Genomic DNA, 27,044 nt, shown 5'->3' with positions numbered 1-27,044 from the left:
CGGTATCAAAAATTATAAATGTTTTTTCATTTAAAATATTTGGCGTAAAGTTAGCTTTTCAAAAAGTACAAATTCATTATACATCCTCATAGAAAATTTTCAGATAACTTAAAAAGAATAAAAGTACTTTTTTCCCAAAAAAATTGCGAAAAATCGCGGTCACCAAAAAAATGGTGTAGGTTGGGTAAAAATGTTGAAAGTTAAATTTTCAAATGCGAATATCTCCTAAGCTATAAGAGATAATTGATAGCTACGACGAGGTTTTATGTAGTGCTCGACGAGGAGATTCTGGATGTGCATTTTTTTTAAATCGGAACACAAACGAAGAAATAGGATCATTTTAAAAATTGAACATACCCGAGGTGTCCTACTTTGGGAACCCCTGGTCCCGCTCCTGGTGGGGTCATGAGGTCCAAATTCAAAACTTAAACTCGACTACACTTCCTCTTTGCGCATGTGAATTCGGCGTAAGGGTTTAGAAGTTACAGATTTATTTCCCTCTTTTTTTATTCTCATACCACTGTGCGCTGTTTGCGGTGACCATATATTCGAATTTGTAATAAAGTGGTTTCACTTTATTAAGGGGTTATGTATTATTTTATAAATTTTTGGTAAATTATAACTGGTTCAAACAAGGCAGTTGTCGCCAGTGTTCGTCCTCAGTTTTGCTAGTCACAGTAGCCTTAAGGTCTTCCTGTGTCTGAGCAATTATTATTTGATTATTTATTTATTTTTAAAGAAAACTCCGCTTTTAGTTTAATAGGTCTTTATTATTCAAATGATTGTTCAGGAATGATTTATTTTCATTAGTTGACCACTTCCATACAACATTCTTTTTGGTCAAATTTGAGAGAGGTTTTGAAATTTCAGCAAAATTTGGTATAAATCTTCTAAACCATGAGCAAGTTTGTAGAAATGACATAAGTTGTTTGAGATTTTTGGGAGTTTGACGGTTTAAAATGGCTGACGTCTTATCAGGATCAATTTCAATGCCATCTTTTGTTAAAATATGACCTAAGTATTTAACTTTAGGTTTGCAGAAATAACATTTTTCCTTATTTAGATGAAAACCAATTGCTTTTAGTTTATTAAAAGTGAGTTCTAGATCAGTTAAATGACTAGTAAAATATTTAGAACAAATAATGATATCGTCTATATATACTAAAATAAGTACATTTGGAAGGCTTGATTTTATCTTATCAATTGCTCTTTGGAATGTTGCTGGAGCATTTTTGAGTCCAAAAGGCATTCTATTGAAAACATATATTCCAAAAGGAGTAATAAATGCTGTTTTTAACTTATCTTCCTCGTTCATTTCAATTTGCCAGTAACCTGATTTTAAATCAATTGTTGACATATAAGGCGTAGTTTTGGCAGCATGTAGCAGATATTCCATTCTAGGTAATGGGTATGTATCGGTAACAGTTATGTCATTTAGCTTACGATAATCGACACAGAGACGTATTGAGTTATCTTTTTTGGGTATTAAAACAACAGGAAATGCCCATGGAGATTCCTTTTCTTCTATAATTCCTTTTGATAACATATCATTTAATTCTTTCTTTAATTTTTCTTTCATAGCAGGTGAAATTCTATAGGGTGGGTTAGTTATGGGTGTGTGATTTCCAGTATCTATTTTATGTTTAATTCCTCTAATAGGTGAGCTAATATTATTAAAAACACATTCATAAGATTTCAAAAGTTTTATTAAATTTTCTTTTTGAGTTAAATTTACATTGGAATTTTCATTTTCAGAAATATTAAAATCGACTGCATTTAGTTCAAATGCTTTTGTTAGTGGAGACTCCAAATTTATCCTCTTTTTCTTCAATGGGGGGAACAAATCGACATCGTTTTCTTTCGGCATTTCAAAATTTTGGGGTAACGCATCTTCGAATATCTTAAGAATACCTCTTGGGGAATAATCATTTTGTGGAGAATAAATTGATTTTAGGGTTGGTATAGTTTGTGATTCTTGTTTGTTGTTGGATTCAAACCATGACATAAAATCATTAATATGGCTAACATTGGATGAACTTGGCTTGTTATCATGTATGTTGGCTTCGTTAAGACATACGTCATCTTTAACCTTAGATGGTTTTGGCTTAAATTCGAAAATCTTCTGAGGTTCATCTTTATAATGCCAATTTCTTTGGGCTAGATCCATTACAATACCGGCTTGCTCTAGAAAGTCAATGCCGAGTAAGGTTCTGTTATCTTTAGCCGTTGGTAGACATATAAAACGAATTCGCTTTAGGCGATTACCAATCATGATATCAACTATAGTTGAGTATACATTTTGTTTTCGAGATATTCCATCTGCTAGGGTAATTTCCGCAAAGACCGATTGGAATTTTACTTTCTTTTCCAAAAGTTTTTTATATAAAAAATGTCCAGCTATGCTAGTTCTGGCAGCTGTATCCAGGTAAGCTTCACCTTTTAATCCATTCACGTTAATTTCTACCGTTGGTACATTACGGCCAATTAAATTTGTTTGAATGCTATGAAAATCCATTTCTTTTGGGCTTTCCAATACCGTTTTATAATTGCATGTTGGGCAATTTGATCTGTGAAAACCTAAAGCGCCACATCCATAACAATTTAGCTTGGTTTCTTCGGGTTTCTTCTTTTTCTCCATCTCTAGACGTTTATAACAGACATCAGCAGTGTGGTTCTTCTTTCTACAGAAAGAACATTTAGCCTGAGAAATGTTTTTTTCGTCCATCGACTTTTTAGAATGTTGTGGGTTATTTTCATTATTTAGCAGCTCAATATCGCGAGCTTTCGAGAGCAGATCTTGAAAAGTTTCTATGCTTTCTCGAGACATTTTTTCGCGTATTTGAATGTTTAGTAATGAAAAAACCATATTAATTTTGGTGCTCTCTGGGAGTCCTTCTTTGAGTTGTGCAAATAGACATCTTTTTCGACAAATAAAACTGTCTGTGGACTCAAACAATTTCTGTTTGTCCTGAAAAATTTCCGCATATATTCTCCAATCTGGTTTAGGAGGAGCAAATGCGCTGCGTAGGAGCTCTATAGCTTCATCAAAAGTTCTAGCCTCATGCTTAACACCTTGCCACCATGACGATGCATAACCTTCAAGCAATAAAGGTAAGCTAGTTAGGGCCATTAAATCAGAAACGTGTTCAGCTTCTTTGAAGACTAAGATTGTAGCAATAAAATCCTCCACCTTTGATGTACTACAACCTCCATTAAAACGAGCACTACAGGTGCTAAATGTCGTTTGAATTTCTTGACGAACTTTTAATGAACCTAGAAGGTCAGAAAATTGGCGTTCTGCCAAATTAATATTCAAAGGAGCATTGGGGTTGGCAGTTTGTACTGGGATGTTTCCATTTGGAGCTGTAGAATTTTGCCTATTATTAGCATTGCTAGTTTGCCTATTCGTAGTAGAATTTGTAGGAACAACAGGGGTCGAAACTGCATGTGGAATTTGCATTTCAGCGTTATTCATTGAACTCTGGGAATTCATAGTTAATCTTGGCATTTTTAATAAAAACCTTTCTGAAACCCTTATTTCAGTTTCAAACTTCCTCATTAACTTCGCTATTAATATCGTTATTATGTTTAATTCAACGTGAGTTAACAAAATTGCAAACAACAACGCATATACTTTTTGAAGAGAGTTTTAATTGTGATGAATTGAAAATGTAACAAAAACTGGAGAGAAAAACCGTTATTCTACAACAACACTGCTGGCAGATAATAAGCAATCAACAAATATCGATGACAACAACAATCAATTTTGTAGATTTATTTATTTGTTTGCAAAATATTTTTAATTTTTCAAAAATATGTCCAATATTATTGGAATTTTGCGTTGGGCGCCAGTTGTAATAAAGTGGTTTCACTTTATTAAGGGGTTTTGTATTATTTTATAAATTTTTGGTAAATTATAACTGGTTCAAACAAGGCAGTTGTCGCCAGTGTTCGTCCTCAGTTTTGCTAGTCACAGTAGCCTTAAGGTCTTCCTGTGTCTGAGCAATTATTATTTGATTATTTATTTATTTTTAAAGAAAACTCCGCTTTTAGTTTAATAGGTCTTTATTATTCAAATGATTGTTCAGGAATGATTCAAATTAACATGTGCAATGAGCTTACTTAGTTTTAGTCAAATTACAATAGTCGTCTAGTACATAAACAAATAAGTGAATACAAAAACAAAGCAATAGGGAAATGATAATGAGAGTGAGAACAAATGATAATTAATCTCTTTTAGTGATGCACATTAAATATTGGTTATTGATTATAGCATTATTATGGTTACATTGTTAGGGTGTCCAGTACATAAATAAAATAGAACAAATATTAAATTGAAACAGTAAACAAATATAATGAATTTAATAAATTAGAAAATAAAACAATTATAATGGTAATGTAAATAATAAATTGAGTTTAAATCATAATTAATGAAGACAATTTAGAAATAATGAAAATAATGTTAATGTTCAATTAATAAAATAAATAATAGAAATACAGGCTGCTACAAATTCGAATATTCAGTTAAAGAACATTGTAGAAAGTATACCACAGATGGCGTATGTATTAGAAAGCTCTAGAATGTACGAGCTTTGACAGTTAAAGAGCAAAGGTGGCAGTCGTTAGTCAGTTTATCAGAGACCCTTTTCGAATAAACATCAACTGAGTGCCTTAAAGTGTGCTGTATTTTCAAGTGAATTCGTGTACATTATAAAGTGTGTCTGTATTTCTACGAATTTATAAACGTGTATAAAAACATTGAGCGACTATTTAATTCTGTTGTTGTACATTTTAAATAAAGAATTGTTACAATTTTCAAACTACTAAACGGCTTTTATTTGCAATTAAAAGTATCAGGTTTATTTAAAGGAAATAAACCAACGTTTTGAAAAGGTTAAAATAACAATATTATATGAATGAATTTATAAAATAATAAATGAAATAAAAACATATTTAAATAATCTTGTTCTTGTATTGTACATGATATAAAAAAATACAAGGTAGTTTCATTTTCTCTTTATGTCAGCCTTGAAGTTATGTATAAAATAAAGCTACCGAATTCATAAAAATGAATCCCATTTTTGCTTTTATTGAAGTAAAGATACTTCAAACTTAAATAAAATAATACAATTGTATTAAAAAAAATATTGAGCATCGACACAATTCTGGCCAAGGTTATAAATTGCTGATTATCTTTAGCAGAAGGATTTTGTTTATGCTTGATTCTGGTTATACCGGCAACTAAATATCACAGCTATTTGCGGACACAAACCTATATCATTCATCAGCTGGCTCTGTTGTGAATTTTTCTTATCCTCCACCAAAGATTCGAAAATAAACTGCAAAAAGTCTCCGGTATATATACAATTGAAGACAGCGCCTATATTGCGTTTCAAATAAGGCTTTAGATTCCAAGTTTAGAACCTTAAATAGATAAGCCAAACACACTAAAAGTCCACTCCAATTGGTCAGCATCGTGGGTATTGAGCAAACATATTAATCTGTCCGGGACACATTATAGATAAAAATCTTCTCGTAAATCTCTAGCCAACACATAACGTAGTTTCAGCAAAGACTGCAGTGACAAGTTTGTAGCACAGGCTAGTTTTATAAAAGTAAGTCGACCACGTAATCCTTTTCATGCAACAATTGGGGCAACGTTACAATGAGTATTCCTCGGATAAATTTAAAACCATCCGTTTTTTTAAAGTCTGATGGAAAAAGCTTTCATTATCTTTGGGTAGCTCTTCATTTTAATGGCCTATGTGATATAAAGCCAAACTTCTTATATTAATCAGTTTTTTATTTATTTTAAAGATAAATTACACAGTATTGAGAATTGTTACATACTACACATATTTCATTGAAAATTTCTCGGAGTATTGTAACCTTTCTCTAAATGTGGCAACGCTTCCCTGAATATTTACAATTAATATCATAGTAGAAAAATAGAAGGTAGTTTCATTCTCTCTTTATTTTTTAAAATTCTACGTCTGACATGCTTAAGGATTTTGACGTTTTCGTTAAAATAGTAATACCATATTAATTAAAAATTTTCCCATATATTCTTTGAAGTTTGTGAAAAAATTAATACATAATTTTCATTAATTTGAAAAATATTAAAAAAAATATAAAAAATATTTACTATCAAATTGGGTTCAAAGGTAAGATTTTCATTTTCAAATATTTCAAAGCTAATTTGTGAACATTATTTTAAGATTTAACAAACATGAGTTGCAGGACTGTGGCAACGCTTTTTATAATGCTAACAAAATAAGGAAACTTCAAAAAACCTTATTTGAAAAAAAAATTTTGATTGAAACTACCTTCTATATTTTTATCATGATTAATATAGACTTCTAAAATCCCCTTTCTTGTCAAAAAATTATAAATGAAACTACCTTTTTTTTATATCATGGTATTGTAACTAGTAATTTAATCAGAGATACGACAACGTCAGTGAGCTGGTAGACTAATTGGTAACGGTTATTTGACTGTTAACGGTTATGAGACAGTACCTAGTGATTTTACCCATCATTTAGGGTGGGTGCTAGTTACTTCAATAACCACGTGACTAGTCATTTTAACACGGGCATGTCCTAGGAAGGGGGTCAATTGTCTCTTTTTGATTACAATGCGACTGTCTAATATCTGGTCCAAAGTATGCAACGCATTGGCTCCACATAATGGTTACATTGCGTCAGTTACCGTACTAGCTTTGTAACTGGTTACTTGATCAGCTACTAGACTAGTTATTTTAACACGTGCATGTCCTAAGCGGGTGTCAATTGACCCTTTTGATTAAAATGTGATTATCCGATAGCTGATCGAAAGTAGTCAACGCTTCTGGTGGGTAAAACAATGTGTAGTACAAAAAAAAGTTTGAAGTGACTTCACCATAGGTTACTAAGAGACACTAAAGTGACTATTGACTTCACGTTATATTACAAGGAATATCAGTATACTTAAGCAAAAATATACTTATACTTAAATAAAAATAAACATATGAGAATTATATCAACACAATTTGTATAAAACCAGTTTGTACGAATTACACACAAAACTTTAAAGTGACTACACTCCAGATTACTTAGATACACTTAAGTGAACATTGTCTTCACGCTAGATTACTTGGGATGTATAAAGTAACCAATTATCTCCTCTCTGCACTACTAAATGCACACACGTATCAAATGACCAAAATATATAAATTGGAGTCAGCCAAATGATAAGACATTTGTGACAATTACTGTCTTTAAGGGATACATTGACTACTACTTAACTGCTGGGCACTGTTTTAAATACTCTCAAAAGAACAATACACAATTGTGAAAGCTACATTTTAAATTTTAATAAACTATTTAATGGCAAACTGAATTACATAGATTTTTACTGACAAATTTAAATATTGGATTTTAAAATTGTTAAGTCAGTTTGTGTTACATTAAATTTATTAAAAAATATATCTGTGGACTTTTGACAAAACAACTTAAGTAACATTTTCATATTTTTCATATTGAAATTTTATTTCAGAGCCGTCTATATACCCTACGCAACCAGGCATTTCGCTTTAGTTGCGAACAAAATTTGTTGTCTTTCTTCTGCATTAGGCCAGTTTAAGAATTTGTCTTTCATATTTAAAATTGCTTTAAAAACACGCTTTGTGACCTTTTGAATTGTGCCTCCGTCACCCACTCCAAAGAGGGTAGCTACTTTGCGTGTTGAAAGTCCATCGTCTGAGGATCCTAACAGAAAAAGTACGATTTTTAACTGCATATCAATTGGAAGCTGTGCTGTTTTTGGACTTGTGTTAAATACATCATCGTCTTTAATCAAGTTCAGTATATGCACAAATTCCTCCGGTCGAACCATAATCATTTGATTAAACCGGCTGTCGCACAGTGGTATGAGAATAAAAAAAGAGGGAAATAAATCTGTAACTTCTAAACCCTTACGCCGATTTGAATGAAATTTCACATGAACAAAGAGGAAGTGTAGTCGAGTTTAAGTTTTTGGACCTCATGAGCCCACCAGGAGCGGGACCAGTGGTTCCCAAAGTAGGACACCGCGGGTATGTTCAATTTTTAAAATGATCCTATTTCTTCGTTTGTGTTACGATTTAAAAAAAAAATTGCACATTTAGAATCTCCTCGTCGAGCACTACATAAAATCTCGTCGCTATCAATTAGCTCTTATAGCTTAGGAGATATTCGCATTTGAAAATTTAATTTTCAACATTTTTACCCACCCTACACCAGTTTTTTGGTGACCGCGGTTCCAAATATTCTCCGATTTTATCCATTTTTCTTTTATAGGATTAACAATAGATCTATATATCAAATAAAGAAAGAAGTGTTTAAAAGTCCAAAGTTACATGCATTTGAATATAAAAAATCTAAAAATGGCGATTTTTCACAATTTTTTTGGGAAAAAAGTACTTTTATTCTTTTTAAGTTATCTAAAAATTTTCTATGAGGATGTATAATGAATTTGTACTTTTTGAAAAGCTAACTTTACGCCAAATATTTTAAATAAAAAAAACATTTATAATTTTTGATACCGACGGGATCAGGTCCATTCAAAAAATGCCTATTTTGTATGTAAAATTCAACTTGAGGGCAAAAATTCTCAAATCGCATACTCGATATCAAAATATAGTAACCTATTTTAGATGGCCCAATAAGTTATTAATTATTTTGTAAAGGGTTCCGATAACCCCTTATAATTTCTTACGAATAATTATTCGAACAATTTAAAAATGGCCATTTTCGAATAACGAATAATTCGAACAATTTTATGTAGAATAGTCGAATAAAACGAATAATATTTAAATTTAAATAATTAATAATGACTCACAAAAATTGTATTGTTTCTGAAATTCGCCAAATAACTAAAGACAAATGGACTTTCGATCACTGTAGATGAGTGTTCCGATAGCTCCTTCTATAAATATTACTGCAAGAAGTTACAATTCTAAAAACAAATCATTCAAAATGTTTAACTTAGGATGAAAATAAAAGGTACGGAATACAATATTTGTTATTTAGCTGGCGAAATATTAGAAGAATCGCAATTAATAATCAAAATTTTAACTTAGATTAAAGTGGAGTTGAATGTGACGGAGAATGTGATTTTGAAACGGTTTGATTTGTAATGATTACATTGAAATAGATGAAGGCCATGACCTTCAAATATATGTATATAAATTATGTTATTCACCGCGTACGTAAGTGTTGCAAAATCTATATATGTATATAAAAGAGTAACATTACTGACTCACAGACTGACTGACAGACTGATTCGTCATCGCACAGCCCAAACGACTGAAGTTAGAATCATGAAATCTTAACTGTGAGTTCCCCAAAACGATCCGATAAGAAGGGATTTTTGGAAATTCGAACGTTTAGGGGGTAAAAACGGGTAAATTCGGTAACCTTATATCTTAAAAACTAATAAAGATACAAAAAAACTTAAAATTGCATGTTACTCCATTAAAAAAATAAGCTGACAGATGTTTCGTACTTTTTCGAAATTCGAAACTTTTAGGGGAGAAAACGGGTAAAAACTGTATTTTGGTACTTTTTTGGCACCCTATGTATCTTTTAAACCAATAAACATAGAATCAAATTTTAAATCGTATTCTTTACTTATCAAAAAATAAAAAATATAAGTTTGGTACTTTTTGGAAATTCGAAACCTTAAGGCATAAAAATTGTGTTTATTTTTGGTACTTTTTCATAAAATATGTTTTTCTATAATTTGACATAGACATACGAATATTTTATTATGAGCTCCCACCACGTTACAGAAATTTATTTGAATAAAATTGTACCACCTCAATGGGGATAAAAAAGGTACCAAAAAGGGGTTAAAATCGGGAAAATATATTTGAAATTATTAAGCCAATTCATTAAGGATTCATACAAAAATTAACTAACAGGGTGTTATTTGGAACTCGAGTACCAAGGTGTATATTGGGCCAAATCCAGGTAAACAGTTTTAGGAGATAATATTTAGGTACCAAAATGTGTGAACTATAGGTACTTTTTTTTGTTCTTCTAATGGTACTTTTTTGAAATTTCTATAACAATGGACTTAGAAACACGAAATTAAACATATATGGTCCTAAGTGAGTGAGAAGTCTAGGGGGAGACTTTTTGGTACTTTTTCTTTATTCAAATGGTACTTTTTGTAATTTCTTCACCAATGAACATAGAAACATGAAATAAAGGTTATATGGACCCGAGTGGGTGGGCAACTACAAGTGGGTGCTTTTTGGTACTTTTTCTATATTCTAATGGTACTTTTTGAATTTTCTATAATATAATGGACCTAGAAATATGAAATTAAGCGTATATGGTCCTAAGTGATTGAAAATTCAAGCGGATACCTCATGGTACTTTTTGTTTATTCTAATGGTACTTTTTTAATTTTCTATAGCAATGGACTTAAAAACATGAAATTAAGCATACATGGTCCTAAGTGAGTTAGAATTCTAGGGGGAGACTTTTTGGAACTTTTTATATATTCTAATGGTATTTTTTGGAATTTCCTATAATAATGGACCTAGAGTTTCCAAAAAGTCTAAGAATTTCAAAACCGCGGTTTCGGTTTTAAAAAATTAAAAACCGATCGGTTTCGGTTTTGTGATAATTTATTAAATATTAAGTATTATAGAAACAAAATTAGTTGATAATATAGAAAATGATATACAAATCTAAAATTCAAACTTGACGGGTTATGGTTTAGTGAATGCGAATTTAAAAGTGATCCTTATTGCATTGGTACTTTTTGAATATTTTATAATAATAAACCTAAAAATTTTAAATTAGGAACACATTTTGCATTTTCTATAATAATGGACCCAGAAATATGAAATTAGACATTTACAAATAGATTCACAAAGTGAGACTTGATAGTAATATTTCTTTCTTCTAATTGGGGTGGCGAAGCGCACCGGGTCAGCTAGTATTTAATAAATCGAATGATAAACACAAATATTTCAAACAATCGTTTTGTTGCAAGAAAAGCATGGAGATCGTCTTACATATGATTTTAAACATCGTTGAACATATTTGTCTAACATGGTAATAAACTTTTTGCGTATTTGTAAATGCGTCAATCATGAAATGCCTGATTTCAAATTAGCCACGTTCACTGACAATGATATCAAACTTTGGACAGGTTCCCTTTATTGTGTAATTCCCCAAGACCACTTTATTAAGAAAAGATTCGGCAACGTTGATAGAGAATTTAGAAATAGTGAATAATTAATTTAATAAAGAATTAGTTACTCAATTTAAAACCCGAATTAATGAACGACATAAAAAAGTTCTTAATACGTTTACATTGTAGTTATTTGAATTCAGGATCATGTCCAAAACGGAAACTAAAGGGTTTGCTAGTCAATTGTTTTGTAGATTGATCGGGAGTTAATCTGATCAGAATATTTCTGTTGAAAATTTAATGATGGCCTTTGTTTTTGAATGTTTTTAACATTATCATTACTTGAATTGTTAACTTTAACGTTATTTTTTGTTTTTCTTTAACAATAAAATATTAAAAAACCGACTCAAAACTTCATTTTATACTTTTTTAAAAAATTTTAAATTATTCGAATAATTCTATTAATTTTAAACGTGTGATCGAATTATTCGAACAAGTTAAAATCTCTTATTCGTTTTATTCGAACAAGAGAAAAATCGAATAATTCGAATACCCTAGAACATAGTATTAGAGCCAGTTTTTGACTTCGTATTTAAATATGAATTATATTTAAGTTCTATTTAAATGCGAAAATGAGTTTCTCAGTGCTTTTTTAAATGATACTTAAATGGCCGACGTTGGTCATTTAAATTCTATTTAAGTTTCATAAACTACCATATGTTTTTGACAGCTGACTTTTGTTGTTTGGTTTTTTTTCACTCTATTGTAGTAAAAAAAAAAAACAACAGCGTCTTGCTAAAAAAAGCGTCTTGCAAAAACTACAATTCCGATGCGGGGCAATCGGAGCTTCTTTTGTGCATTTTCCTACCAATAATTTTATTGTTTAATAAACTTTTATTTCTTATTGGGCAAAATGTATCAATTTTTGTTTTGGTTGAACAGCTGTTTTAAGCAAAACTATCGATAAATTTTTGATATTTAGTAGTGCTACCATACTTTTATCTTATTTAAATAAGACAAATTATGTAGCACTGAAAAACTCAAACTGTATTTAAATACAACTTAATTTTAAATTAAAATTAACTAAATACATATTTAAATAACAAGTCAAAAACTGGGCATAAGTGTTTCCTCGTGTTTCATTATTTTTTTTTTAAATTTAACAAACCATAACAGAGTCAAGTTTATTGAGGGTCATAGACGACTGAGGCGATTGGAAACACTGGATCTGGCCAGATAATCATTTAACGAGCACTCATGTTGGACATTGCAGCGGCAATAACAACTTTAGTTTTAGTTTAGGTTAAGATTTGAATACTTATTTGTAAATTTCTAAAAAGAAAGATTCAATAAAGAAAAAAGATACTGAAAAAAATGTTTATTTAATCACATAATATTCGTCATTCGAATACTTTTAATAATAATTGAAATTGCACAATCAATTTGAATTTAAAGGTCTGTAACTACTGCTTGCAACATTCATCATGTTTATAAATATGTCTGTCAGTGCTATCAACAATGTTGGTAGCACCTAGTTATTAGCATTGTTACGATAATTAATGAAGCTACTAGAAGGAAGATGGCGCTGTATATATGGTGGCAGCGGTTAATGATTTTTATACATAATTATTAAAGGTTTATAAAATAAATTTTGTATGGAAATTTTGCTTTATAAACCTTTAATAAATTTAAAAATTGATTATGAATATGGGGGTAAGTTTGAGTTTATTTTTATAAATGTCATTTATTTTTCATTCGAAACGGTATCATTTAAAATTTTTAAAACAAAACAAATTTTTAAAAACAAAGAGTCGATCAAAATAATAAGAATTTCATTGTCTTAAAATTGTTACCTGAGCAGTTACTGAATGATTGGATGACCAAGTTATCCATCTTGTGATTGATACGGATTGAAGCTTTATAAGAACTTCGACCTACATTCGCATGTGATCCCCTTTACTTACCATTTGAATAATTTAAAAATATTTCAATTACTTTATTTTATTGACATAGACATTTTTAATCAAGAAATTTTATGTTTATTTAATGTCCAAACTTGTAATTTGCTATCGCAGCAGCTTATAAGTATAATCATTATTGATTGATTTAAAAAAATATGTAGAGTACTGTAAATGTTGTTCAACTTAGCAATTCAATCCAGTATTATTTATATTAACGTTTCCACCCAACTGATTGTGGGCCAATAATAAAATGTCCTTTTTTTCTTTTGGAAATCTTAATTCACGTCCCGCTAGCCTAGCTGTATCTAACTCCCGTTCTGCTTGAGCTAGTTCATGCCCTAGAGCGCCAGGATTCTCTTGCTCTCGAGCAATCCAATCCAATGCCATTTGGGCACGCATATCATCGTCAAGACTTCTATTGGAATAATGAGCTACTACTTCCTGACGTGAGCACTGTCGTTCTCGCATAGCTTTAAGTGAACCATTCCAGTGAAGAAGTTGAAAAACTGTCATGAGCTCCTGAAACTCCAACATGGTACGACCCTTATTGGATTCTAGCATAAATCTACAAATATAAACAAACATTTTATTTATAAATGGTACGTTAAATTTTTCAATTAAGTTTTTATTTTTTTTATAATGTTTGATCCGGGCTTACCTAGGATCATTGCAAATAAAATATAAATAAGTTTCATACAGATATCTAATGTCTATAAAAAGTTACATGTTCTCAATTAGGACGAAAAGGCAATTTAGAAAAAAGGTCTTAATATAATTCGCTTATATGAAAAAATCTTCAGTTCATATGCAAAAAAGATTTCGAAGAGCCTAGAAATTGCACATATCCCCCAAACTCAAATCGAAACTGAAATATTGCATGGAAATACTTAAAAAGCTATTGAAATATCGGCAGATTTAATTATTTTTTACATTGCTGTAAGCATATGACAATAAGAAAAACAAAAAAGGAATACAAACTAAATATAAATTGTTAAATTGTGAAAAAATGCAGAAAACTTTTAATAAAAATGGATCCAATTGTTTTTTTGTATACCTCATCATCGGCCAGTGGCAAATTTCAAGCATAATGCCGGGAATGTTTTTTTCTTGGATTGGCACAAGAGAATACGTAGCTGTCACAGTGGATAGGATTTAAATCGCTCTCACAAGGAAATAACATTGAGAATAGAAATACAAAAAAATGTATATATACAAAGATAAGTAACAGCGAATGTACGCTAATCAAATACTTAGTAGGGGAGAGGGGGCACGTTTGAACAGGGGCACCTTTGAACAATGTTAATAAAATATCAGTTAACAATTTTTTCCGACCCTTAACCAAGTTTTTCACATGGCAACCTTGGTTTCTAGCAACGTCAACAACTTTCGCTAGTTTTTTCAGTCGTCGACCGAATGTAGTTGGGTGACCATGTTTTTGCAGTAATTTTTTTTATTTTTTTTGTAAGAGCATTTTCTTTAGTGAAATAAATTTATTGTTTTTTATTTTTAAATGTTAATGTTTATGGTTTTTCTTCATAAATAAATCGAATTTATTATATAAAGAAAATAGAACTGTTTGAGGTATTTTTGTACATAAACGCTACAAGATAAAAATTGCCGTTCAAAGCTGCCCCGTATGGGGGGCACATTTGAACATAATGACTTCATCCATTAAACAAATAAAAAAATATATAAATCGAACTAAAAATAAGTTACTTGTAGACTTGAACTAAATTTAATTTCCATACATATTAGTTAAATTATGTAAAACGTCAATAATTCAAAAACATAAATTTTTATGAGGCTTGAAAGCAAAAAGTGTTCAAAGGTGCCGCCCTCTGCCCTAATATATTTAAAATTAATTTTTACATCCAAAAATAAATTGTCGTTTTGTTAATGCAAATATTAACAATCACAAAAAAAAAACCAAAGCAAAAAGTATTATAAAAAAACAACAACATAAATAAAATCTTAAATAAAGAGTGTAGTGTTTGTGTTATTGTGTATGAGTTTCTCTTTACTCTCCATCAAGTGAAAGGAGGCTCAGCAGCAATGGGAAAAATGCATACATTGTTGTGAGCTCTCCATACAACAATAAAAATACATATGATCCAAAAGATCACAAGAACTATTTAAGTGTAAGAACAACAACAAATGAGAGATCTCCACTCTCTAGTGCGCCAAAACAAAACAATTGTGTAGAAGACAAAATAAAAGAAAATATAGAAAAACAAACAACAACTCAAATGGTTGCTGAAAATAGTAATGCTACTGTGATCAATGTCACAAATAGTAGTATTGATAATATTAACTCTATAAGAACCGGTGATGAAAACCAATTAAGTTCAATGCTGAAAAATACTGGCGCCATACCAAAAAATAATCAAAGTATAGTGAAAAACACGGGAAAACTCCTAACAGGTCCAGTCCTAGGAGATCAAAATTGGAACCAAATCCAGAACGTTTCGCAATTCTAGCCAATCAAGAAAGTGAAAAATCACCCGCAAAGCCTGTAACAGACTATAAGCCACCTCCCCTATATTTGCGGGAACCCTCTACAAATATTTTGGTGAACAAATTGTCCCAACTTGTAGGTAAGGGGAATTTCCTACTCGGAAAAAAATTTCAGAATAGTAGTAGATAATTTCGATTCCGAGAAAAGAAACTACTATATATATCAACTAAAAAGTACTAAAGGTTTGACCGTAGTCATCAAAGGCATAGATAGTTCTGTGCCTACTGATGATATAAAAAAGGCGTTAGAGTCTGAAGGCTTTGAAGAGAAGTCAATTCACAATATAATAAATAAGCACAAAATTCCTCAACCAATTTTTAGAGTTGAAATTACATTCAACTCTTCTCAATTAAAGAAAAGGGTGGCACTCATCCGATATACGGGTTAAGATATCTTCTTAATCGTAAAATAATTGTAGAAAAACCAATTAAGCGCAAAAGTCCACATCAGTGTCTTAATTGCCAAGAGTTCTGAAAATTACCTTCTGTATGTGTAAGATGTGGAGATATTCATAAAAGTGAAGAATGTCCCCACTCAAAAACAGATAATATAAGAAAATGTAGTAACTGTGGTCTAAATCACACTACCGGGGATACCCAGTATTCCTACGCATACAGGAATCTACGAAGGCAAGAAGACCTTTATATGCTCAATATAAGGCTTCTAACTTTCCAAGCCTTCCTGATGCTTCTAGTGCTCAATATAGAAGTATCATAAAAAACAATAATCAAAATAAATCGTATGCCCATACGACAAAAGAGGGTTCAGTTATCCAAATGAAAACAATGTTGCTTCTACTGCTCAATATAGAGGTATCATAAATGATAATTATCAAAACAAATCGTATGCCAATACGACAAATGAGGGTACAGTTACCCAAATAAAAAGAAGCAATGGAAGTAATGCCCCATTATTTTCATATGTACATGCATTAAAAGAGGGTGTACCAGTACCCGACACTAACTCTCAAAGCTCTATTGAGAATTTAATTCAAACCATGAACAGTTCCATGGCGAATATGCAAAATATGTTTCAACAATTGATGCAGAATCAAAGCATGCTCATGCAGATCCTGCTAAATAAAAAATAAATTCTCTAAGAATTTGTTTTTGGAAAGCTAACGGCCTTAGCCAAAAAAAATTTAACTTTTTTGGAAAAATTAAATTTTTAAATTTTTTTGGAAAAAAAGACATTTGTTCACAAATTCTGCTGTAACTTTGGAATGGAAAGCGATAAATTATTGAATAGAATTGGAAATTAAAGCATATGCTTTATGTGCTATTAAAAAATTCAAATTATAAATTATACAATAAATTTATAATTTGAATTTTTTAATTTTGTATTTATATTAGTATAAATTTAATTTAAAATCCAATTTTTGTTTTACACAAAATTGTATAAATTTACAAATTTTTTCAAAAAAGTCACAAAAGAGTATATTATAATTTTTTAGTAATGTATAATTATAAATACATAAAAACACAGCATATTAGAAAAAAAAATTTTAACCCGTTAAATCCATTATTGTTTTTTTTTTTAAAAAGTCCTTAGTTCACAATATATGCTGTAACTTTGGAATCGAAAGCGATAAATTAATGAATAAAATTGGAAATTAAAGCATACATAATGTGCTATTAAAAAAATCATATAATAAATTCAAAAAATTAATAAATATTAGTATAAATTTAATTTAAAATCCAATTTTTTTTACACAAAATTTTATAAAAATACAATTTTTTCAAAAAAGTCACAAACGAGAATATTATAATTTTTTAGTAATAAATAACATAAATCCATAAAAACACAGCACTTTAGAAAAAAAGTTAAAAAAAAAATTTTAAAAAAAAAATTCTTATTGGAAATATTCCAATAAGAACAGAATCTGTGTTGTCTGTTTTCGCATTCAAATACAGAAACACTTTTTTCTCGCACATCGAGAAACTATGGAATTTTTTGTTTCACACTTCATGTGAGAAGTTTTCCGATGCGAGAAATACAGAAACGAGCTACTGCATTCTCAAATTCACCACAAATATCCCAATTATCATAAGCTTCATTATAATCATTATCTTCATCATCATTATTATAATCTTCATCATCACTATCTTCATCGTTGTTATCATTTACTGGTCTTGTTAAATAGATGACAACCAGAGTTTTTACACAAAAATTAAAATAAAAAAATGGCCGGGCATTGTCTGGACATTTTTTCTTTCTTAAATATAAGCTGATATTCTATACTATTCTAAAATCTATAAAACTAATTTCAACTATTACTAACTTAATACTTGTGGTCCATCAAATGCGGAAATTATCCCAATTTTGGACCTTTTTTAAAAAAATTATTAAAAATATATACACATAATTTTTATAAAAAAAACAAAATTTTACTATATATATATTACTGATGTTGAAGGTTCCATTATAAAAGATTTACTTTTAATAGATTTAACACTAACAATAATCGGTTGAATTGTAAAAATTTCCAATTTTTTCACTTTTTTTAAAAAAAGCAATAATTTGCTAACTTTGACCGCTCACTGAAAAGAAAGTAAACAACTTAGTTGATTTATTTTTACTGCTAGTGATGTAGAATTTTATCTACTTTTACCCTATACCAAAATTTATTAAAAAAACTTTATTTCTAATTTTCAATTAATCGCCACTTTTATACAATTTGAACCCAACGTGCGACGTTCAGCTCGTAATATTAAAAACCAAACTTTCTTACTAGCGACCTGAACGTTTTATTCAGATTTTTAAAATCAATTAAATAATTCTTCGCTGAACAAATTTTTTTAAAACGGCTACAGAAATAACGTGATTCTAATAGAAAAACAACAAATATTAACTTTGACCAAATCTCATTTGTGTGTTGATTTTTGAAGTGAGTGGTTCATATTTAATATACTGACATCCATACCACGGCGTATTTAACAAGGTGATAGCAGTGGCGAATTGAAATAAATACAGGCGAATTCACTTATTTTTTATATATAGAGTTTGATATCCGGGCGTACGGGCGGATATTTTTTATATATGTAGTTTGACATTTGTGCGTGCTATTTCTATAATCAGCTGTGCTGCCGATGGCACCTTATTAAATGCACCTTGCATCCATACATTAACATTAAGCTTTATTAGAGCAACTTAATTTCTATTGCCGGAGTTACAAGGTATTTATGTGAATATTGGACATATTATTTAACTAATATAATTGTTTATTGTAGAAGCGGGAATCGAGTATAGGCATCTACATCTATTAAACAAATTGGACCCCGAGCAGATATTCGTGAGAAGCCTTTTAAGAAGTGTAACAAGACAGTGTGTATTTGAAAAAGGTGAGTTTATGGTAATTAATTTTGTTCATTATTTATTTTTAAGTTTATGTTTTTGAATTTAGTACAAATATAATCCTGGAAAACGTCTTCTACAAACACCATCTAATTTTAAGGTAATTGTCGATGACATGCAGGAATTTCCTCAAGAAGAGCAGGTTTCGGTGAGTTTATAGAAATAGTTGTTTATGTAAACATTTATGTATGAATAATGCTTGTAAAATATATTGAATACATTTTGTTAATATTAAAAAAATCTTTTATTTATTTCTTTGAACGCAGCTGTAAAATAATAAGCTTACGTTCAGTAATGAAGAAATTGAACGCATCTGATATAAAACTTAACTCTCGTTCAGTATTGCGAACATTAATCGAATATAGTTAAAACCTGAACGCTCGTTTACTTTTGCACAAGCTGAACTCTATTTAGTAAAAAGCTGAATGCACGTTCAACGTATAGCTGAACGTTTTATTCGGTTTTCTACTACAGCCATAATGGGTGCAAAAAACCTAAGAAATATTCGGAAAAACTAAACGTTTGTTCAGTTTTTTACTATTTAATTTTTTCTGTGTACGTTTTTATTTATTTATTTTACTTTTTTGTTTTGATTTGCAACAAAACGGATAAGAGATTACCAATCAATTACAACTTCGAGTAGATACGTTTCGATAACGATTGCAGTGATCCACGTTAACTACATTTCGATGACGAAGTACTCGATTTCGAATGCGGTGATTTGACACCGTATTTCGCGCTATTGTGAGCCACAAAAAGACTTAAAACACCTTTTGACCAACTCAAGTGGAGATTGATTCTGAAATCTGTTTTTTAATCATTTCAAACATGTTTTTACCCAGAACAGGTCAAATGAAATAATTGATTTTATACCTGTTGTACCCCATTTTGGAGAAGCTGTACTTTTAAAGTTCGAGAGATCGAAAAAGCTGTGTTGACTTAAACTTCAAGAAAGCTCCTGGTATTGACAAAATCAGTAACAATTACTGATCACCCCTATCGCGAATAAATATTTCACATGAAATATGTTCCCTTTTCCTTTTTTCGTTCATCAACTTTGTTCACGTGAAAAATTCTACATGTTGTGAATTTTTTAGATGGAATTTTGTAAACAATAAACTGCTGTTACGAACAAAAGTAACTATTGTGAATTAAAAGTTCATGGGAACATCACGATAGCAATTTTCCCTTCGAGGGAAATGGATATTACATGGGAACAAAATTTTGCCCTATCGGCAATAACATGTGTGTATAGCATTTCCTTTATTACTACCTTGCGACATTCCAACAGCTTTAAGTCTTTTTATAATGGATTTGCGATTAACCAGAAAGTTATTAAAATTAAAATGCATGAATGTAATTGAACATTTTAGATAAATTTTGTCGACACCATCCAAATTTTATAATTTTAGAACTTTTAAAAAAAAATTTAAAGTAATATAAAATAATTATAATTAAATCATTTAAAACACATATGTAATAAACTTTAAACCAGTTCACAAAAAAAAATATTAATTGTTATTTTCCCGATACACTAGCTTTCACTGCGTTTACATGATGATTTTAACGTCTCTTTTTGTTTGTAGGCGAGCGGTGTAGAGAAGCTTGGGGGGTAAACAAATAGACTCGATTTATGTTTTTCGTGTCTTTTTTCAGATTTCTCTTTATACTAATTTCTTTTCTTCTTCATCCGTTTTATTCTTTTCCTGATTTTGAAATTTAATAAAGAAGATTAAAAAGAATTGAAACCAAAATTCATCGTATAAACGCAATATGATTTTAGAAGCAACTTCAAAAGGGAATTAAGAAAAACGACGTTGTAAAAATCATGGTCCAGCCTTTGTTCGAATAGGTTTCTAGTAAAATAAGAGAAAAATATTTTCAGAAATACAAAAAGTAAACAAATGAAAACCAAGGAAATTTTGTTTTGTTGTCATTATTTGGAAAAAAAAAACAAATTGCGTTGATTTTTTTATTTTACTATTTTTGCTAGGAACATTTATTCAAGTAAAAAGTTATGTAAACGTACAAACTTACTTGAAATCCATTTTTCCTAAGCATATTTTTCCGTAAATATGTAGCTTGAATTTATAGTCCTCGCGTGGAGGAAAAAAATTATAGATTGTTATCTTTCAAAAAATATACATACATATGTACATTTCATCGCAAATTGCGGTCACCGAATTTTTGATTGATGAGACCAACTTCTGAGACACCCACAAGACCACATTCTTAACCGTAATTGCAAATCAACTCATAATATAATTTTAATACTATATGGTGCCTATTACCGAAATGCTCCAATACCAGTGTCAGGTGCATCATTTTCCTTTAAGTTTCCTTTAAATGAGGTCCATGCATCTTGCACTGCCTTTTCAATAAATTCGTCGGTTATTCTTCGTGAAGGATGCTCATTAAATACTGAGTTCATTAAGGCAATTTTTGCGGAGCTTCTTCTAGCTTCGGCCTTTGTTGGGCAATTCTATAATATTTAATTATTATCATTTTAACAAATTAAAAAACTAATTTCAAAAGAAATATTACCTGAAAACTTCCAAAACAGCTTCCACCTGGTAAAGTTACATAACAAACATATGGTTGACTGTTTGAGGGAACGGATTCGTATATAACAAGAGCTCCATTTTTTAAATCAGCTCCACGTGCCAGTTTTATTTGCCAGAATTCCTGTAAAGCTTCAACAACATTTACTGAAAATAGATAAATTATTTTTTTAAATTAATTTTGTATTTTACCGTGAAATATGTACATATAATGGAGAATCCGTCCCAAAGCGGGCAGCACTATTCGGATTTGTCATTTCCGATTTTAATGAAATTTAACCAAAAATTAATATTAATCTTGTAAAAATATTATTGCGGCAATTTTCGAATTCATATTGATGAGTAACTTCCTTGGGGAGGAAACATACGCTGATGGCAATATCCTAAGAAATATGAAAGTAATCTTTCTAGATAATAACATTGGAAAAAATATGATAATTTTCTTCTAAAAAATGCATGTAGCAGAACCTAATATAATTAACAAACAATTTTCTACTAAAAACCAACCAACCAGCACGGATGTAGCGCTCCATGTCACACCTGTGGTGTCTAAACGGTGGCGATCGGAGGAGATTGGTCGCTAGAGAGGTTGCACGAAATCCACATCTTCAATAGCCCTAAGATGTGAGATGATGTTGATTCGTCAGAAAATGCTAGATATCTACTGAAGGATTCTAAAAGTTAACCCCATTACGGAAAGTTAATGGCGAATTACCATCATCCGAACAGTAACAGACGAAGGGTGAGATACTAAAATGCAATTCGCGGACTCAAGTGAACTCCCTTCCCTGCTGGCCCGAAAGAGCGAATAATCATCAAACTACCAAAAAGGGAGGTTTAAAACAATGCAACAACTGCCGAGTTATAACACTGATAAAGATGACGAACAAAGTGATTGCTCAGTTAATCAACAAACGTCTAGAATTTAATCCTATTTTACGAAATGAACATGCAGGTTTCAGCCCGCAAAGATACTGTATAGAACACATAAACAGATTACTGATTTTAACAACCACCTTAAAGTATACCTCTTGACTCAGAATCACTTTCTGAGTTCGCATGGCTGGCTGTCCATGTAAACCTTGTGCGCAAAGTACAGGTCGAAATTTTTTAAGATATTTCGATAAAATTTGGTACAAACAATTATTTCCGCCCAAGGATAAAGCTTATTGAAACTGGCAGCAATCGGTCATTATTTTACCTAGCCCCCATACACTGAGTTAAAAATGGCGTTGCAAAATCGACAACGGTTGGTGTCATTTTGACACCATACGGTGCCACTTTTTGTGACACCGTATGTTTACAATTTGTAAACAAACGGATACGAATCGATAACGCAATGTTGTTATACTCTTCGCCGACGCATCTCAACATGAGTTGCTGTCAAGTTATTGTCAAAGTATGCGGCGAAACTTTTTGCTCTACTTTGTTTTTATAAGTGAGTTTTAATTTTATTTACATTAAAAAAGTGAAAATATTTAAAAACGAAAATATACACTGAGGGAAAAACGACGTTGCAAAATCGACAACGGTTGGTGTCATTTTGACACTATACGGTGTCAAATTCGTCGACAACGCAATGTTGTTAAATTATTCGTGACGCATTTCAAAGTAAGTTGCTTTTTATAAGTGTGTTTTAATTTTATTTACATTAAAAAATTTTAAATATTTTAATAAATAATAAAGGGTAATAGTGATGCAAATAAATGGTTCAAAAACCAAAATATAAAAGAATGTGTAATTGTGTTTGATTACGAATTTTTGTTGATGCAGATGAAGATACAGGCAGAGAAGACCAACGAATCCAGTGACGACATACAACTAAAAATGGAAACTTATAGTTTTTATATTTATTTTATATTTAAGTATTTATAAGTTTTTTTTTTCCTTTATTTTATTCCTCTAGGGAACATAGGGCTTCGACAAGATTATTCCATCTTACTCTATCGTTACTATAATTTTTGATTTCAGGCCATGTTTTATCTAGCTTTGTTGCGTCCGTTAGTATTGTTCTTCGCCAAGTGTTCGCTGGCCGTCCTCTTCTTCTGCTGCCTTGCGGGTTCCAGTCCAGTGCAGCTCTGGATATACTTTCGATGGGCTAACGGAGTGTATGCCCAATCCATTTCCATTTTCATCTCTTGATTTGGTTTTCGATGGGTGTTTCTTTGGGTTTCCTCCAAAGGTCTGTATTGGTAATTGTGTTTGGCCAGAATATATGGCATATAATTCTTAGGAATTTGTTGATTTGCGTTTGTACTTTCCGCATGATTGTATTTGTAATCAACCAAGTCTCACTTCCATAAAGCAGCGGTGATTTTACACATGCATTGAAGATGCGCAACTTGGTGTGGAGAGATAGTTGCTGTGAGCGCCATATGTGTTTTAATCTTCCAAACGCTGATCTCGCTTTGCCTACTTTGGAACGGACATCTTCATCTATGCCTCCGGTTATGGTCATCATACATCCAAGATAACAAAAGGTATTCACAAACTCAATTTCCTGGTTGTTTATTATAAAAGAATCGACAATGTTATTATTAATGCACATTGCCTTGGTTTTCACTTCAAGTCCTACAGCTTTGGAGAGAACCGTAAGATCATTCAATTTGCTTTGTATATCGCCGTGTGTGTGAGAGAGTAGACATATATCGTCCGCGAAATCGAGGTCCTCTAAATGATTGTTCAGATTCCAAACTATTCCTCTCCTTTTTCTGCTAATCTCAACTATTATATTGTCCAAAGTAACTGCAAATAGTAAAGGCGATAAAGGGCATCCTTGTTTCACACCAGCATTTGTGGTGAATGCTTCACTATTGTTTCCATTGTGTCTGACTTGGATCATGGCATTTTCATACATACATTTAATTATGTTAATCACTTTCGTGGGTACACCTTTATTCCTTAGGGTCGTCCATATAGCATTACGTTTAATTGTATCGAAAGCTTTTTGGAAATCTATGAACACCAGATAGAGAGGAGAGCGCAATTCGACGGACTGTTCGATTATGATTCGCAGCGTATTGGCCTGGTCGACGCAACTTCGATGGGGCCGGAAGCCAGCTTGTTCATCTCGTAAACCTTGCTCAACAGGTTTCAGGCGACTGTTCACTATTTTCCTAGAACAGTTGTTTACATATCCCACTGTTTCCTCTGCAATGCTGTTTATCTCTGCACACGTTTCTTCCCACGAACCATGATTGTTGGTAAGCAGTCTTACCCTCATTGCGTTTGCCATCTTACTAAGCTTTCCTTTATCGGCAAATTTATTCACGTCAAAACGCTTGCGTACCCTCTGATAGCTCCTTTGCTTGTAGTTCCTGCTTAGCTTAATCTTTATTGAAGCAATGACCAGTTCATGATCCGAGTCAATATCTGCGCTACGTTTAGTGCGTACATCCATTAGCGAACTTCTCCATAACTGTCGTATGCAGATGTGATAAATTTGGTGACCGAATGGTGTCAAATCGTACACGGATTTGATAATGACCTTTCAGCTGTAGTATTACTCACTGACATTGAAATAACTATTTTTATTATTATATGGAGTTTGGGGTAAATGTCATTGTCACATTCTAAAAATGCGTTTTTTATTTTATTATATTTTTTTGAAGAAGCTTGGGTATATCAGACACATTTAAGATATCTTCAGAATAACGAATATTTAAATCTTTCAATACTGAGACCAACAATGCAGTTTTGTATGGGCTGATTGTGCAGTAATCTTGGATTTAGAACGTCTCACAAATTGATTTCCACTATCAAAAATACTACAATATTAAAATGCATTTCGGCTTTATCTCTTTTATTTTGCAATGTTAACTTACACTTAAAGGCCCTGTTAATGTAAGACTGTCACAAACCATGTATAATCCACATACCATTTTGAATGTACTTAACGAATTTATAATTAAAAGTGTTTTTGATGACGAGTCTCTATCTTTCAACTCAGTTATTTTTTCCAGTGCATCCAATATTAGTCCTATATCGCACTGGTTCCAATTTTGACTTTTTGGAGGAAATCGATATGCAGTGGCCATATCTACCCACTGTAAAAATCTGCTATCATTTTTCCTACTCTTTCGTCAAAAAATTCAGTTGTATCCTTACAGTTGTTTCATTGTAATGCACTATAGTTCAAAGTATCACTTTTTCCGTGCGAAATTAATAACCATAATTGGACCATAGGTAGAAATACTTATATTTTCAACAAATTTAAGAAAAAATTAACCCTTTGTCGACCATTAACACATCAGGAGTAAAATAAAGTAAATTCATTGCTCTTGATTAGAAAAAATGTATTTCATATTAGTTTTCAGTCAAATTTCATACAAATGATCCAGGGGCGGCGCTATTGGGGCTCAAAGTACCTTCGACATGCACAGTGTGGCAAATTTAAAAATAGCGGCCAAAACTCTATAACTTTTGACCCAGGCGGAATTTTTTAATGCGGTTTTTTTTTTTGTTTGGTATATTAATTTGTATATTAGGTTGTGGCGGAATGTAGTTATAATGTCTAGAAATGTGATAGTTATTTTCTGAAGAATTATTAGCCATAATTTAAGTAAGAATTTTTTTTTGCAATTTGCATATGAAATTTATAACAAAAAATTGAGTATTTATTGTATTGTATAACATAGAAACCTTTCTGAGTCTATATTTTTGTCGAATAATTAAAAAAATTTAAAAAAAAATGAATTTTTTTAGAAAAGTTTTATAAGAAATATTTTATTTGCTAATAAAATTTAATAAATAATTATAATATTAGTAAAGAATTATAATAATAACAAGTATGAAAGTATCATCTTTCTTTAAAATTTCAATAATTTATTTTCGTGAAAGATTTTCGGAAGAGGGCCTTATATGAGAGCTATGACTAATTATCGCAATGAAATTAGGTCATGTGATTTATGTCTATATGAAAGTTATTTGTGTTGAATTTTTTGTGTATACCAACATTTTTAAGAGATATATGCTCATTAAAGTGATTTTCGGAAAAGGACTTTATATGGGAGCTATGGCTAATTATGGATCGATCACAATGAAATTAGGTCGTCTGAAAGTTATTTGTGTTGAATTTTGTGTAGCTACCAACATTTTTAAGAGATTTATTCTCGTTAAAGTGATTTTCGGAAGTGGGCCTTATATGGGAGCTATGACTAATTATAGACTGATCGCCATGAAAGTAGGTCTTGTGATTTATGTCTATATGGAAATTATTTCTGTTGAATTCTATGTTTATACCAAAATTGATAAAAGATTTATGCTCGTTAAAGCTATGACAAATTATGAACCGATCGTCATACAATTTGGTGACATGACTTCCGTATATATAAATTTGAAAAGGAATTTTGTGTAGATACCTATATTAATTAAACGTTTATGACGGATAAAGTCCAATTTCGGGAGGACTTTCGTATGGGGACTATGTGAAATAATGGACCGATTTTATCGAAATATCTTCAAAATTGCGACCTATACTTTATTCAC

At 31.0% G+C, this 27,044-nt stretch overlaps 2 protein-coding genes across 2 annotated transcripts in view; both read right to left on the bottom strand.

Moving 5' to 3' along the window:
• Positions 1-751: 751 nt before the first annotated feature.
• Positions 752-3,493, bottom strand: LOC135950547 (uncharacterized). Its single transcript, XM_065500083.1, has one exon. The coding sequence runs from the start codon at positions 3,491-3,493 to the stop codon at positions 752-754; it is 2,742 nt and encodes a 913-aa protein (XP_065356155.1).
• A 9,689-nt stretch (positions 3,494-13,182) lies between these two features.
• Positions 13,183-27,044, bottom strand: part of lft (lowfat) — a 50,546-nt gene continuing 36,684 nt past the window's right edge. The window contains exons 3-5 of the mRNA XM_065499495.1: positions 21,541-21,704; positions 21,288-21,478; positions 13,183-13,692 (exon numbers count right to left, since the gene is read on the bottom strand). Coding sequence (XP_065355567.1) covers positions 13,311-13,692; positions 21,288-21,478; positions 21,541-21,704 — 737 coding nt within the window. The 3' untranslated portion in view covers positions 13,183-13,310. The remainder of the gene's footprint in view (positions 13,693-21,287; positions 21,479-21,540; positions 21,705-27,044) is intronic.

Source organism: Calliphora vicina, chromosome 2, assembly GCF_958450345.1.
Source record: "Calliphora vicina chromosome 2, idCalVici1.1, whole genome shotgun sequence".
NCBI lineage: Eukaryota > Metazoa > Arthropoda > Insecta > Diptera > Calliphoridae > Calliphora > Calliphora vicina.
The sequence above is the reverse complement of the archived record's forward strand: the minus strand, read 5'-3'. Positions and strand labels throughout refer to the sequence as shown.